This window comes from Lissotriton helveticus, chromosome 10 (genome assembly GCF_964261635.1).
Source record: "Lissotriton helveticus chromosome 10, aLisHel1.1, whole genome shotgun sequence".
Lineage (NCBI taxonomy): Eukaryota > Metazoa > Chordata > Amphibia > Caudata > Salamandridae > Lissotriton > Lissotriton helveticus.
Genome location: NC_136071.1, coordinates 9048439 through 9064250, shown reverse-complemented (window position 1 = coordinate 9064250; position 15812 = coordinate 9048439). Strand labels below are relative to the sequence as shown.

At 49.4% G+C, this 15812-nt stretch overlaps 1 protein-coding gene across 1 annotated transcript in view; it reads right to left on the bottom strand.

Moving 5' to 3' along the window:
- The window catches only part of ALAS2 (5'-aminolevulinate synthase 2), a 70994-nt gene extending 56276 nt beyond the window's left edge, over positions 1-14718 (bottom strand). The window contains exons 1-2 of the mRNA XM_078664538.1: positions 14506-14718; positions 8591-8773 (exon numbers count right to left, since the gene is read on the bottom strand). Of these exons, the coding sequence (XP_078520664.1) occupies positions 8591-8773; positions 14506-14680 (358 nt within the window). The 5' untranslated portion in view covers positions 14681-14718. The remainder of the gene's footprint in view (positions 1-8590; positions 8774-14505) is intronic.
- Between the last annotated feature and the right edge of the window lie 1094 nt (positions 14719-15812).

Genomic DNA, 15812 nt, shown 5'->3' with positions numbered 1-15812 from the left:
AAGCAACTTAAAACTTGGATTTTCGAAAAGTAAAGTTCACCCCCTCTCCCCCCCAAGCGCCTTGAGACCCTCTGGGTGAGTAGTGCGCTATACAAATTTCCGAACTTGAACTTGAACTTCCACCCTTTGTCCATGTTTTCCTCTCTTTCCGCCATCCTGCTTTCTCCATTTGTCCATGTTTTCCTCTATTTCCGCCCTCCTGCTTTCTCCATTTGTCCATGTTTTCCTCTCTTTCCGCCCTCCTGCTTTCTCCATTTGTCCATGATTTCCTCTCTTTCTGCCCTCCTGCTTCCACCCTTTGTCCATGTTTTCCTCTCTTTCCACCCTCCTGCTTTCTCCATTTGTCCATGTTTTCCTCTCTTTCCGCCCTCCTGCTTCCACTCTTTGTCCATGTTTTCCTCTCTTTCCGCCCTCCTGCTTTCTCCATTTATCCATGTTTTTCACTCTTTCCGCCCTCCTGCTGCCACCCTTTGTCCCTGTTTTCCTCTCTTTCCGTCCTTCTGCTTTCTCCTTTTATCCATGTTTTCCTCTCTTTCCGCCCTCCTGCTTTCTCCATTTGTCCATGTTTTCCTCTCTTTCCGCCCTCCTGCTTCCACCCTTTGTCCCTGTTTTCCTCTCTTTCCACCCTCCTCTTTTCTCCCTTTTCTGTCTTCCTCTCTCTTGTGCTGGGTCAAAGTCTATTCTTAAAAAGTGTGTCCCTGGTCCCAAAATGAGTACCTATCGCCTGCACAAATCGGCACAAATTAAGCATGGGTGCCGGTGGCACCATAATTACTATATATAATTAAGTAGGGTCCTTTTAGGTGGCTTCTCGGATCACATCCCTGTGAAATGTAATCCAGAGTTTCCACTGTCAGAAGTGCTGAGTTCTGATGCTGGTGAATGGGACTGAATCCTAGCCTGAAACAGACTCCACCATCTAAAAACAGGGTTGAAACACATCCACAGGGAGAGGAACTACTTTAAGGACAATGACTCCTAGGAGACAGAGCTCTTCCCACAATGCCCTGTTCCAAGTCTGACGCAGGTGTACCTGGAGTCCAACATTGTGTGGTTGTTGCATAAATATGTAACACATGGGGCAGTAAGCAAACGCTGGCACTTGAGTGGAGCTTGTGAATGTTACACCGGGTACAGAGAAGGTGTATGGTCATGGGAGTGAAAGACATGACTGTGACCCTTGCAGCAGTAATGGTGCACTGTCACATGAGTGGAGCATGTGCCAGTGAAGCATGACACAGGGAAGGTGTACTGTCACATGAGTGTAGCATGTGCCAGTGAAGCATGACACAGGGAAGGTGTACTGTCACATGAGTGGAGCATGTGCCAGTGAAGCATGACACAGGGAAGGTGTACTGTCACATGAGTGGAGCATGTGCCAGTGAAGCATGACACAGGGAAGGTGTACTGTCACATGAGTGGAATAGGTACCAGTGAAGCGTGATACCATGAAGGTGTACTGTCATGCTAGTGTAGCATGTGACACATGATACAGGGAAGGTGCACTGTCATGTGACTGACAAATTATACTGAATGTGCACTGTCATGTGACTGTGACACATCATAGTGAAGGTGCACTGTTATGTGACTGTGACACATCATAGTGAAGGTGCACTGTTATGTGACTGTGACACATCATAGTGAAGGTGCACTGTTATGTGACTGTGACACATCATAGTGAAGGTGCACTGTTATGCGAGAGTAGCCTGTGAGTGTGACACATGATACAGTGAACGTCCACTGTCATGTGACTGTGACACATGATCCAGTGAAGGTGCACTGTCATGAGAGTGGAGAATGTGTTTGTGACACTGACACACATGATACAGTGAAGGTACATTGTTATCCAAGGGCACCATGCAACCATGACACATGATATAGTGAAGTGCACGGTCATGTGAGTGTAACATGTGACTGTGACCCTTGTGCACAGTCACTTGAGTGAGACATGTGAATGTGACAGATGGTACAGTGAATGTGCACTGCCGTGTGACTAGAGTATGTGAATGTGACACTTGGGACCGTGGAGATGTTTTGTTGTCGTGTCAGTGGTGTTTCCCGGGTGTGACCCGGTCCCTCTCCTTGGGGGTCGCCCCGTCTCACGGACAGTGGTGAACACTCAAGACCACGGGCTCTCAACAGAGGCGGATGACTGTTCGCAGGCTTTGCCGCTCCGTGCCAGTTCCAACTCCATAATGCAGGACTGAGAACATGTGTGTGTGTGGGGGGGAGGCAGGGCTCAGGCTCCCCTAGAAGGAAGGCCAAAATAAAACAAGCATTGGCATAGCCAATTAGTCTTGCCTTTGGGACCTTATAAGTGGTTAGCCATGCAGCACACAATCCTGGGTGTGCCGTCAAAGACGGAAGAGCTATACTACTGCTACATACTGGGTCATGCAGTCTGATTCAGGAATACATGCTTGCCTTAGGAAATATTTATGGACACAATCCCAGGCTTTTTAACTCACAGACAGAAAGACCTGTGGCTGGATACAAGTCAACAACACTACAACTTTCTGTGTGCGGTCATCCTTAAGCTGTTTCCTTGATAAATCATGTACGAATACAGCGGAGCAAACGACAACAAGAGGAACCACATGCTAAGAATGCTTCAAACTTGAAGAATGCGTGACTGAGGAGTGAAGGAGTTAGAACAATGTCCAAATTAACATTGCAGTGCGTTATCCTACCAAAGATTCCCATTGTATTTTCCATGCACAGAACAGACTCAACTTCAACTGTGGTGTAGTTTGCATGTACGGCACAGACTCAACTTCAACTGTGGTGTAGTTTGCATGTACGGCACAGACTCAACTTCAACTATGGTGTAGTTTGCATGTACGGCACAGACTCAACTTCAACTGTGGTGTAGTTTGCATGTACGGCACAGACTCAACTTCAACTATGGTGTAGTTTGCATGTACGGCACAGACTCAACTTCAACTATGGTGTAGTTTGCATGTACGGCACAGACTCAACTTCAACTATGGTGTAGTTTGCATGTACGGCACAGACTCAACTCCAACTGTGGTGTAGTTTGCATGTACGGCACAGACTCAACTTCAACTATGGTGTAGTTTGCATGTACGGCACAGACTCAACTTCAACTGTGGTGTAGTTTGCATGTACGGCACAGACTCAACTTCAACTATGGTGTAGTTTGCATGTACGGCACAGACTCAACTTCAACTATGGTGTAGTTTGCATGTACGGCACAGACTCAACTTCAACTATGGTGTAGTTTGCATGTACGGCACAGACTCAACTTCAACTGTGGTGTAGTTTGCATGTACGGCACAGACTCAACTCCAACTGTGGTGTAGTTTGCATGTACGGCACAGACTCAACTCCAACTGTGGTGTAGTTTGCATGTACGGCACAGACTCAACTTCAACTGTGGTGTAGTTTGCATGTACGGCACAGACTCAACTCCAACTGTGGTGTAGTTTGCATGTACGGCACAGACTCAACTCCAACTGTGGTGTAGTTTGCATGTACGGCACAGACTCAACTTCAACTGTGGTGTAGTTTGCATGTACGGCACAGACTCAACTTCAACCGTGGTGTAGTTTGCATGTACGGCACAGACTCAACTTCAACTGTGGTGTAGTTTGCATGTACGGTACAGACTCAACTTCAACTGTGGTGTAGTTTGCATGTACGGCACAGACTCAACTTCAACTATGGTGTAGTTTGCATGTACGGCACAGACTCAACTTCAACTGTGGTGTAGTTTGCATGTACGGCACAGACTCAAATCCAACTGTGGTGTAGTTTGCATGTACGGCACAGACTCAACTTCAACTGTGGTGTAGTTTGCATGTACGGCACAGACTCAACTTCAACTGTGGTGTAGTTTGCATGTACGGCACAGACTCAACTTCAACTGTGGTGTAGTTTGCATGTACGGCACAGACTCAACTTCAACTGTGGTGTAGTTTGCATGTACGGCACAGACTCAACTTCAACTGTGGTGTAGTTTGCATGTACGGCACAGACTCAACTCCAACTGTGGTGTAGTTTGCATGTACGGCACAGACTCAACTTCAACTGTGGTGTAGTTTGCATGTACGGCACAGACTCAACTTCAACTGTGGTGTAGTTTGCATGTACGGCACAGACTCAACTTCAACTGTGGTGTAGTTTGCATGTACGGCACAGACTCAACTCCAACTGTGGTGTAGTTTGCATGTACGGCACAGACTCAACTTCAACTGTGGTGTAGTTTGCATGTACGGCACAGACTCAACTTCAACTGTGGTGTAGTTTGCATGTACGGAACAGACTCAACTTCAACTGTGGTGTAGTTTGCATGTACGGCACAGACTCAACTTCAACTGTGGTGTAGTTTGCATGTACGGCACAGACTCAACTTCAACTGTGGTGTAGTTTGCATGTACGGCACAGACTCAACTTCAACTGTGGTGTAGTATGCATGTACGGCACAGACTCAACTTCAACTGTGGTGTAGTTTGCATGTACGGCACAGACTCAACTCCAACTGTGGTGTAGTTTGCATGTACGGCACAGACTCAACTTCAACTGTGGTGTAGTTTGCATGTACGGCACAGACTCAACTTCAACTGTGGTGTAGTTTGCATGTACGGCACAGACTCAACTTCAACTGTGGTGTAGTTTGCATGTACGGCACAGACTCAACTTCAACTATGGTGTAGTTTGCATGTACGGCACAGACTCAACTTCAACTGTGGTGTAGTTTGCATGTACGGCACAGACTCAACTTCAACTATGGTGTAGTTTGCATGTACGGCACAGACTCAACTTCAACTATGGTGTAGTTTGCATGTACGGCACAGACTCAACTTCAACTGTGGTGTAGTTTGCATGTACGGCACAGACTCAACTTCAACTGTGGTGTAGTTTGCATGTACGGCACAGACTCAACTTCAACTGTGGTGTATTTTGCATGTACGGCACAGACTCAACTCCAACTGTGGTGTATTTTGCATGTACGGCACAGACTCAACTTCAACTATGGTGTAGTTTGCATGTACGGCACAGACTCAACTTCAACTAAGGTGTAGTTTGCATGTACGGCACAGACTCAACTTCAGCTGTGGTGTAGTTTGCATGTACGGCACAGACTCAACTTCAACTGTGGTGTATTTTGCATGTACGGCACAGACTCAACTCCAACTGTGGTGTAGTTTGCATGTACGGCACAGACTCAACTCCAACTGTGGTGTAGTTTGCATGTACGGCACAGACTCAACTTCAACTGTGGTGTAGTTTGCATGTACGGCACAGACTCAACTTCAACTGTGGTGTAGTTTGCATGTACGGCACAGACTCAGCTTCAACTGTGGTGTAGTTTGCCTGTACGGCACAGACTCAACTTCAACTGTGGTGTAGTTTGCATGTACGGCACAGACTCAACTCCAACTGTGGTGTAGTTTGCATGTACGGCACAGACTCAACTTCAACTGTGGTGTAGTTTGCATGTACGGCACAGACTCAACTTCAACTGTGGTGTAGTTTGCATGTACGGCACAGACTCAACTTCAACTGTGGTGTAGTTTGCATGTACGGCACAGACTCAACTTCAACTGTGGTGTAGTTTGCATGTACGGCACAGACTCAACTTCAACTGTGGTGTAGTTTGCATGTACGGCACAGACTCAACTCCAACTGTGGTGTAGTTTGCATGTACGGCACAGACTCAACTTCAACTGTGGTGTAGTTTGCATGTACGGCACAGACTCAACTTCAACTGTGGTGTAGTTTGCATGTACGGCACAGACTCAACTCCAACTGTGGTGTAGTTTGCATGTACGGCACAGACTCAACTTCAACTGTGGTGTAGTTTGCATGTACGGCACAGACTCAACTTCAACTGTGGTGTAGTTTGCATGTACGGCACAGACTCAACTTCAACTGTGGTGTAGTTTGCATGTACGGCACAGACTCAACTTCAACTGTGGTGTAGTTTGCATGTACGGCACAGACTCAACTCCAACTGTGGTGTAGTTTGCATGTACGGCACAGACTCAACTTCAACTGTGGTGTAGTTTGCATGTACGGCACAGACTCAACTTCAACTGTGGTGTAGTTTGCATGTACGGCACAGACTCAACTTCAACTGTGGTGTAGTTTGCATGTACGGCACAGACTCAACTTCAACTGTGGTGTATTTTGCATGTACGGCACAGACTCAACTCCAACTGTGGTGTAGTTTGCATGTACGGCACAGACTCAACTTCAACTACGGTGTAGTTTGCATGTACGGCACAGACTCAACTGTGTAGTTTGCATGTACGGCACAGACTCAACTTCAACTGTGGTGTAGTTTGCATGTACGGCACAGACTCAACTTCAACTGTGGTGTAGTTTGCATGTACGGCACAGACTCAACTTCAACTGTGGTGTAGTTTGCATGTACGGCACAGACTCAACTCCAACTGTGGTGTAGTTTGCATGTACGGCACAGACTCAACTTCAACTATGGTGTAGTTTGCATGTACGGCACAGACTCAACTTCAACTATGGTGTAGTTTGCATGTACGGCACAGACTCAACTTCAACTATGGTGTAGTTTGCATGTACGGCACAGACTCAACTTCAACTGTGGTGTAGTTTGCATGTACGGCACAGACTCAACTTCAACTGTGGTGTAGTTTGCATGTACGGCACAGACTCAACTCCAACTGTGGTGTAGTTTGCATGTACGGCACAGACTCAACTTCAACTGTGGTGTAGTTTGCATGTACGGCACAGACTCAACTTCAACTGTGGTGTAGTTTGCATGTACGGCACAGACTCAACTCCAACTGTGGTGTAGTTTGCATGTACGGCACAGACTCAACTTCAACTATGGTGTAGTTTGCATGTACGGCACAGACTCAACTTCAACTATGGTGTAGTTTGCATGTACGGCACAGACTCAACTTCAACTGTGGTGTAGTGGAGCCGGCGGCTAGAGACCCCTTCACGTCGGGGTGGATGGTGCGGGGATGTTATCTCCTTAAGGAGCAGGACATGACTGACACCAAGGTGTATCCTCGGATGCTCTTTGTGTGTGGACTGGGACGGGGTGTGAGAGCGGGCTGGCAAGAAATGCCTCACTGTCCCCGGGGAGGTTCCGTGAATGTGCTTTGACATCAGAGCTCTGAGAGGAGGAGGACAACAGGAAGAGGTAGCGGACATCTAACAGCTATGCAGCCGTGGCAACGTCAACCCAAGCCCCAGAGTAGGCGGAGGGGAGTGGACTAGCGGCCCCCACATGCATTATGCTAATTTACCTCTATATCTGTTCTCTTGAGCTAGAAAACATGCGCTCTCGGAGATGCTTCAGACAAAAAAAATCCATCTACTTCCTGATGATAAATACCAGCAAAAACTAAAGAAAGCAACAAATACCGAAGCCAACAGGACGGCTTATCTTTAAAGCGAGCAGGTAAACGGTCTAAAAATACACTCAAAACATATTTCTGTGAAATCCCAGTGCAGTGGGTGGCATGCATAGAACGCAATACCCACCACATAAACACTAATGGAACAGCGTGTAACAAATACTCATCCAAGATGGCGGACAGGTCACCATCAGAGACAATGGGTGAGATAACATCAGAGACAAAAAGAGGACACTGATATTGTCTGTTTCTCGCCTTTTTTAGTTGCCATGTTATAAAAGATGACAACCTCTTTCTTTATACATACCAATAGCGTAGCCAGATTTACCTTGTGCTGATTTAAGTAATGTATACATCTGCTGTCTGTTGGTGGTACCTTGTGGCTTGCCTGACCTAACAGTGGTGACCACGGAGGTCATTCCCACTCCCAAAATGGAGCGGTAGTGTTTCACATCCCCCGGCAGCAGACTGTGCATGGGTTTAGCAGGCGGGAAAGTGGGGCGGCACAAGGCCTGAATGGCGAGTGCACAGGAGCCCTTTTGTACCGAGTGAGCCTGCCAGAGAAAAAAAGGCTGCGACTGATTCAGGCTGAGGGGGCCGAGAGAGCAGAGGGTAGGGCGTTGAGCCTGCACAGCCAGCGCTAAGACAACTGTGGCTTTGTGTGCATCAGTGCGCGTGCAGACAAGGGAGCGAGTGAAAAGCGCTGTTAAACAAAGTAAGAAGTAGTCCCAGCAACATTTCCTAACTGGGACAACCATAAGGCTACAAGTGATGGGGCACTGCTCTATGGGAGGGACTAACCCATGAAAAAGAGGGACACATAGGAAGGATTAGCCAAAGGCTTTTAAAGGACGCTCGAAAAAACAAATGAAAGCGATGGACGGGCTTCAAGCCCACAAAGTATATACAACATGTCTCGAAGAGACAGCACAAGCGCTGCCTAGGCTTGACCTAAAAATATCACTGCGGGTTGATGTCAATACCCAGGCTGTTGAGTGGGGAAGAAATAATGAAATGTGAAATATAGGGTCGTGAGTGGTGCGGGGACGGTCAGCTCACAGGTGAAAGTCCTGCTTTGCTTTTGGTGCTCCCCTGTCACCAGCAAAAGGGCTCTGTTTACATGGCAGAAAGTGTGCAGGGGGTTTGAACGGCGTGTGCATTGAGTGGGAGGGTGTGTGAAGGGAGTGTACAGAAAGTGTGCCGGACCAGAGCATCCTTACCTGCCCTGTAGGGCTTCACGTCCTCCTGCACCTCGGGTCCAGCTCGCTTGACCATGCTGCTCTTCTCCTGGCTCCGTTCGGACTCCACGAAGGGGCACTTGCCGGCCTGAGGGGCCACGGCGGCGGCTGCAGCCTGGGCCAGGGTGCGAGTGTTGGATGGCGGCTGATTCAGGGCCAGGGACACTGAAGAGGGAGACACAGAGATGGAAACAAGTTAAACCACAGATACGTCTGTAGAGTCCTCGGCCCTGCAGGACCTCTCTGGGGGGACCCCACAAGCAGCCGCCGGTTCCTGCACATCACAGGGCAGGTGGGACATTTATGATGTGAGGTGGTTCGTGTGACGGTGTGTTTTGATCTGCGGGTTTTAGGGTGTGTTTTGTGTGTGCAACTGTGCAGAGTGTGCTGGTGGGCATGATTTTAGAGGGTTCTGCTCAGTGGTCATGGTTGATACAAGTGTCGTCAGTGGGGTTGTCTTGTGTTCCTGCTGTCAGATGTCTTGTGAAAGCCCAGATGTGGCAGGGCAGGGTGGCATTGCGTGCAGTGGCATAGCAAGCGTGCCACGGGCTCTAACACAAGCATGGAATATACACCTCATCTCCTGGTTTAATAGTTTTAAGAAAACTGGCATAATCGGGGTGACACTGCCCCTCTGACTTCTTGAGACCCGGTGCCACTGCACCAGCCGCCCTTCTGCTAGCCACGCCCCAGGGGGATGCATGCAGTAGGACTATCTATAATGTAATAACTGAGTTGATCTGGTGAGCAGGGGGTTGGACGGTGTTCACAGCCGGAGTCACTCTCAGTCACAGCACCTGTGTGTGCACGTGTGATCTTGAGCAAAGCCTCCTGGAGGTGCCTCCTGTTGTGCTTCTCTAAAGAGCCACTCCAGTTCTCTGCCACCTTTAGTAAGCACTTGATAAGAAAAGACTTGGAGGGCAGCCCGACCAGCTTCAGGGTCCAGGCCCACCACCTCTGGCCACCGTCTACGCCTGTGAGGCTCAAGGCAGTGTGGACATCCTTGGATAAGGTCTCCCAGTATCTACTCCAAGGTCCAGACACTACCGCGAGCTCACTGAAATCACACGACTTGCAGGGGTGGTGAAGTCGAGCAGTCTGGATTACTCTTAGAGTGTGGCGCGTTTAGAACCACGACACCAAACGGCGCTGTTTGCAGTAAACACAAAGTCCAAGCAGCATCCTTCTTACTTTGAGGGGATGTAGACGTGCTGGCCTTGTCCCTCTCTGCAGGGCCACCCCCAAGAGTTTTGCCTTCACCCCTCCCTTTATTCTGAAATTCTTTTTTGTTGACCTTAGGACTCTGTGCACTTTACCACTGCTAACCAGTACTAACGGGCTTGTGCTCACTCCACTAAACATGGTAAAACTGGCTCACACCTAATCTGCCTATTTAATGCACTTTTAAGTCCATAATAAAGTGGTTCTACGTGTGCCTAGGACCTGTACATTAAAACTGCTACTAGTGGGCCTGCCTCACTTGTTGTGCCATACACTTAAGTCCTATTAACACATGTCCGAGACGTGCAATTGCATCCTGTGTGCAGTTTGAAACTGCTAATTCGACCTGGCAAAATATCCTCTTCGCTCGCCTAAAACTCCCCTTTTAATACATATAGGTCAAACCGTGGGGCGGCCCTAAACAGCCCATAGGGAAGGGTGCATTATATTAAAAATGTTACATGTCCTAGTGGTGAAACCCCCCAGATTCGATTTTCTCTATTGCAAGGCCTACCTCTCTCATTGGATAACATTGGGTTTCCTTAATCAATGATAACTGTTGTTTGGGAACAGGTAGAAATATCATGTTTGGTCTCTAAACAATTGCAATTTAAAATCCCCTGTAAAGGCGAAGTCGGGTTTTAAGTCATAATTCTGAAAATGCCACTTTAGAAAGTTGGCATTTTCTTGTCCTAACCATTTGGTGCCTGCAGCTTGTCCTGGGTCACATGACTGGTTTTTGCACGGCAGTTGGTATTTGTGTATTCCTCCCAAACAGTGACACAAAAGGGTACTAGGTGTTGGCATGATGGGAGGGGCGGAGTTGTGCACAGCACCACTTACATTGAGGCCTGCCTTGTTCTCCAGAGGACTGCCCTGCTGCTGAGGCCTGCCTTGTTTCTGAGAGGACTGCCCTGCTGCTTGAGGCCTGCCTTGTTTCTCAGAGGACTGCCCTGCTGCTTGAGGCCTGCCTTGTTTCTCAGAGGACTGCCCTGCTGCTGAGGCCTGCCTTGTTCTTCAGAGGACTGCTCTGCTGCTTGAGGCCTGCCTTGTTTCTGAGAGGACTGCCCTGCTGCTTGAGGCCAGCCTTGTTCTTCAGAGGACTGTCCTGCTGCTTGAGACCTGCCTTGTTCTTCATAGGACTGCCCTGCTACTGAGGCCTGCCTTGTTCTCCAGAGGACTGCCCTGCTACTGAGGCCTGCCTTGTTTCTCATAGGACTGCCCTGCTGCTTGAGGCCTTGTACTCCAGAGGACTGCCCTGCTGCTTGAGGCCTGCCTTGTTTCTGAGAGGACTGCCCTGCTGCTTGAGGCCTGCCTTGTATCTCAGAGGACTGCCCTGCTGCTGAGGCCTGCCTTGTACTCCAGAGGACTAACCTGCTGCTTGAGGCCTGCCTTGTACTCCAGAGGACTACCCTGCTGCTTGAGGCCTGCCTTGTACTCCAGAGGACTACCCTGCTGCTTGAGGCCTGCCTTGTTTCTCATAGGACTGCCCTGCTGCTTGAGGCCTTGTACTCCAGAGGTCTGCCCTGCTGCTTGAGGTCTGCCTTGTTCTCCAGAGGTCTGCCCTGCTGCTTGAGGCCTGCCTTGTTTCTCAAAGGACTGTCCTGCTGCGTGAGTCTTGCCTTGTTTCTCAGAGGTCTGCCCTGCTGCTTGAGGCCTGCCTTGTTCTCCAGAGGGCTGCCTGCTGCTGAGGCCTGCCTTGTTCTTCAGAGGACTGTCCTGCTGCTTGAGGCCTGCCTTGTACTCCAGAGGGCTGCCTGCTGCTGAGGCCTCCCTTGTTCTTCAGAGGACTGCCCTGCTTCTGAGGCCTGCCTTGTTTCTGAGAGGACTGCCCTGCTCTTGAGGCCTGCCTTGTTTCTCAGAGGACTGCCCTGCTCTTGAGGCCTGCCTTGTTCTCCAGAGCACTGTCCTGCTGCTGAGGCTGCCTTGTTCTTCAGAGGACTGTCCTGCTGCTTGAGGCCTGCCTTGTTTCTGAGAGGACTGCCCTGCTGCTTGAGGCCTGCCTTGTTTCTGAGAGGGCTGCCCTGCTGCTTGAGGCCTGCCTTGTTTCTCAGAGGACTGCCTTGCTGCTTGAGGCCTGCCTTGTTCTTCAGAGGACTGCCTTGCTGCTTGAGGCCTGCCCTGTTCTTCATAGGACTGCCCTGCTGCTCGAGGCCTGCCTTGTTCTTCAGAGGACTGCCCTGCTGCTTGAGGCCTGCCTTGTTCTTCAGAGGACTGCCCTGATGCTCGAGGCCTGCCTTGTTCTCCAGAGGACTGCCCCGCTGCTTGAGGCCTGCCTTGTTCTCCAGAGGACTGCCCTGCTGCTTGAGGCTTGCCTTGTTTCTCAGAGGACTGCCTTGCTGCTTGAGGCCTGCCTTGTTCTTCAGAGGACTGCCTTGCTGCTTGAGGCCTGCCCTGTTCTTCATAGGACTGCCCTGCTGCTCGAGGCCTGCCTTGTTTCTCAGAGGACTGCCCTGCTGCTGAGGCCTGCCTTGTTCTCCAGAGGACTGCCCTGCTGCTTGAGGCTTGCCTTGTTTCTCAGAGGACTGCTCTGCTGCTTGAGGCCTGCCTTGTTTCTCAGAGGACTGCCCTGCTGCTGAGGCCTGCCTTGTTCTCCAGAGGACTGCCCTGCTGCTTGAGGCTTGCCTTGTTTCTCAGAGGACTGCTCTGCTGCTTGAGGCCTGCCTTGTTTCTCAGAGGACTGCCCTGCTGCTGAGGCCTGCCTTGTTCTCCAGAGGACTGCCCTGCTGCTTGAGGCTTGCCTTGTTTCTCAGAGGACTGCTCTGCTGCTTGAGGCCTGCCTTGTTTCTGAGAGGACTGCCCTGCTGCTGAGGCCTGCCTTGTTCTCCAGAGGACTGCCCTGCTGCTTGAGGCTTGCCTTGTTTCTCAGAGGACTGCTCTGCTGCTTGAGGCCTGCCTTGTTCTTCAGAGGACTGCCCTGCTGCTTGAGGCCTGCCTTGTATCTCAGAGGACTGCCCTGCTGCATGGGGCCTGCCTTGTTTCTGAGAGGACTGCCCTGCTGCTTGAGGCCTGCCGTGTACTCCAGAGGACTGTCCCGCTGCATGAAGGAGGGAGGACTGTATCCTTGAACCCAGAACTACCAGAGTGACTTTAAGGGTCAGTTGGCTACCCTCCTGCTCTGAGCTACAGGGACACAACAAGCTAATTGGACTTGGCTGTGCCCTGCTGGCCTATGACGGAGTGAATTCCTGACCCCCAAGAGTTGCTTCCACATGTCCTGGACCCTCGGCATCGGTTAAGCTTCTCCTTTGATATCCTGAAGTTTTGAACGCCTCGTGCCGGACTTTGAGGGGGCAACTTTTTCAGTGGGACTAACCTGGTCTCTGTATCTGGCCCGCACTCTAACGCGATCGACCTGAACTTGTGCCTTTGTCCCGGTCTAGCGTGACCAGATATTCACAATTAGCACTTTTTGCTTCTTGAGCTATATTTATTTAAACCTTTAAGATTGCATATCTCCGGTTCTACTGATTGGATTTGTGACACTTTCGTCTCAATTTATTTATTAAATCTTACTCTATTTATTTATTGATGTATTATTGGTGTGGGGTATCTCTTGTGTTCTGTTTTCACTTACTACTGTTTGTGTCATACATAAATTATTAAGACAGCGCCTCTAATCTAAGCCTGGCTGCTTTTATGCCAAGCTAACAGAGGGTTAAGCAGAGGTTAATTAAGTGACTTTTGTGGTTCACCCTGACAAGGATTGTGGTTGTTGCTTGAAGAGGATTATCACCCCTCTCAATCAAAAAACACATTTCTCACAAGAGGGCTTTATAGATATGGGCAGTGAATTTAAACAGCTCTTTTCCAAGAATTCTAAAGCTAGGGCTCTGGAGTGACTGGGCCGCCCCGGTCAGTGGCCGGCTCACCCTGTAAGGCAGGTGAGAGCACAAGGGCTGCGGCGCCCAGCAGCACAGGACCCGGGTCCCCTCCCTTTCAAGTCTGAGAGGACAGCCTTCCCTCCTGGGGTCCCTACGCTGTCCTCCCACAGGCAAAAGATGCCACTGGGCTCCGGGTCAGTGACTTTCTGCCCCTAGTGCACAAAGTGCAAGCGTGTACCTCACTATTGGTGTTCAGAATCTAAAGGCCTTTTATGAGTGTGGGGCACCAGCCTGCAAAGCTGAGGGTTCATGTATTTGCAGTCAGGCGGTAGGGGGTCCCGTGTGGACTGAGGGCTATAGGCGTCCTCTGGGCCCGATTCACAGAACTAACTTAAGATAAAATCCTAAACTTACTACTTTTGGTATTCACAGAAGTTAGGATTTTGTCTTAAGACAGACTTAAGTTAGGATTCTGTCTTAAGTCTGTCTTAAGTTTGTCTTACGTCTGTCTTAAGACAAAATCCATACTTCTGTGAATACCAAAAGTAGTAAGTTTAGGATTTTGTCTTAAGTTAGTTCTGTGAATCAGCCCCCATGTGGCCAGGCTGCACCTTCTTTCTTGCACTCTCCCCTTCCACATGCACCAGGGGCCCTGGGCATGGATCTTGTGACAAGTGCTGGCACCACATCAGAGCCAGGACAGGGTGGCATAGCTAGGTACCTGACTGCCCCAGCCCCGCAGGCCTGTTGGGGACTCTTCCAGTGTCCTCTGCAGACCTATCTCTGTGATGCTTTGCCCTCTCCCCTGCCCATCCATGGCACAGGCAGCGTGCCCCCACTGTGCCCACTCACCGGTCACGGGCGTGGTCTCCTTGCTTCGCTGCTGGCCCACGCTGGAAACGGACAGGCTGCGGGTCACCATCACGGGGCACCTCTCGGCGCTATGCACCAGCATGGGGCGCATGGCACGCAGGAAGATACGGGGGTCCCGGTTGAGGTAGGGGCATCGCTGCAGAATGGTGCTCATGGTGGCGGTGGGTGATCTGTGGGAGGGTGAGACACAAACATACGTCATGATGCACAGCGCCATGATGCTCCCTCCGGAGCAACCGCCGCGCTTTAGAAATACTCCTTCAAATATCAAATATCAAATACGTCAGTCTGGACCCAGGTTCTGGTGAGCGCCCCAACATCAAGGCCAGGAACACCGTCCTGCAAAAATAGATACTCCAGAATATCGATTATTGATCGATTATCAGTGAATATTGATTACAAGTATAGCCCTGAGTATAAGAATATCAGTTATCAGTATGACCCTAAATATAAGAATATTGATTACTAGTGTAGCACTGAGTATAAGAATATTGATTATTAGTGAAGCCCCGATTATAAGAATATTGATTACCAGCGTAGGCCTCAGTATAAGAATATCAGTAATCAGTGTAGCCCTGAGTATAAGAATATCAGTTATCAGTATGACCTTAAATATAAGAATATTGATTACTAGTGTAGCACTGAGTATAAGAATATTGATTATTAGTGAAGCCCCGATTATAAGAATATTGATTACCAGCGTAGGCCTCAGTATAAGAATATCAGTAATCAGTGTAGCCCTGAGTATAAGAATATCAGTTATCAGTATGACCCTAAATATAAGAATATTGATTACTAGTGAAGCCCTGAGTATAAAAATATTGATTACCAGCGTAGGCCTCAGTATAAGAATATTGATTACCACATACGCCCTGAGTATAAAAATATCAATTATCAGTATGGCCCTAAATGTGCAGCTGGCTATGGTTCATGCTGCGAGGGGCCCCAGGGGTGGGTGGGAGAGATGCACAGGAGAAGGTAATGTGCAGCCCGCGGAGGTTTATGCGGCGAAGAACCCCCAGCAGCATCCAGATGTGATCCATAGGAAGGGGCACTACACAACCAGCCATCGCTCAGGCTCTGATAGGTTCATCTTGGAGAGAACAAAGGAGAAGTTATTGATGCTAAATCTCCCTAAAATGGTTGACATCCCCCTGAAAATACCGAAAACGACTCCAGAATGGGACATTTAATCTTGGCTGATAAATGAGTTGAATTAGAAAGAGAACTGACCCCCTGAATGGAACCCCCTCAAATGGTTACTAAGAAGCACTTAGCCGTGATCA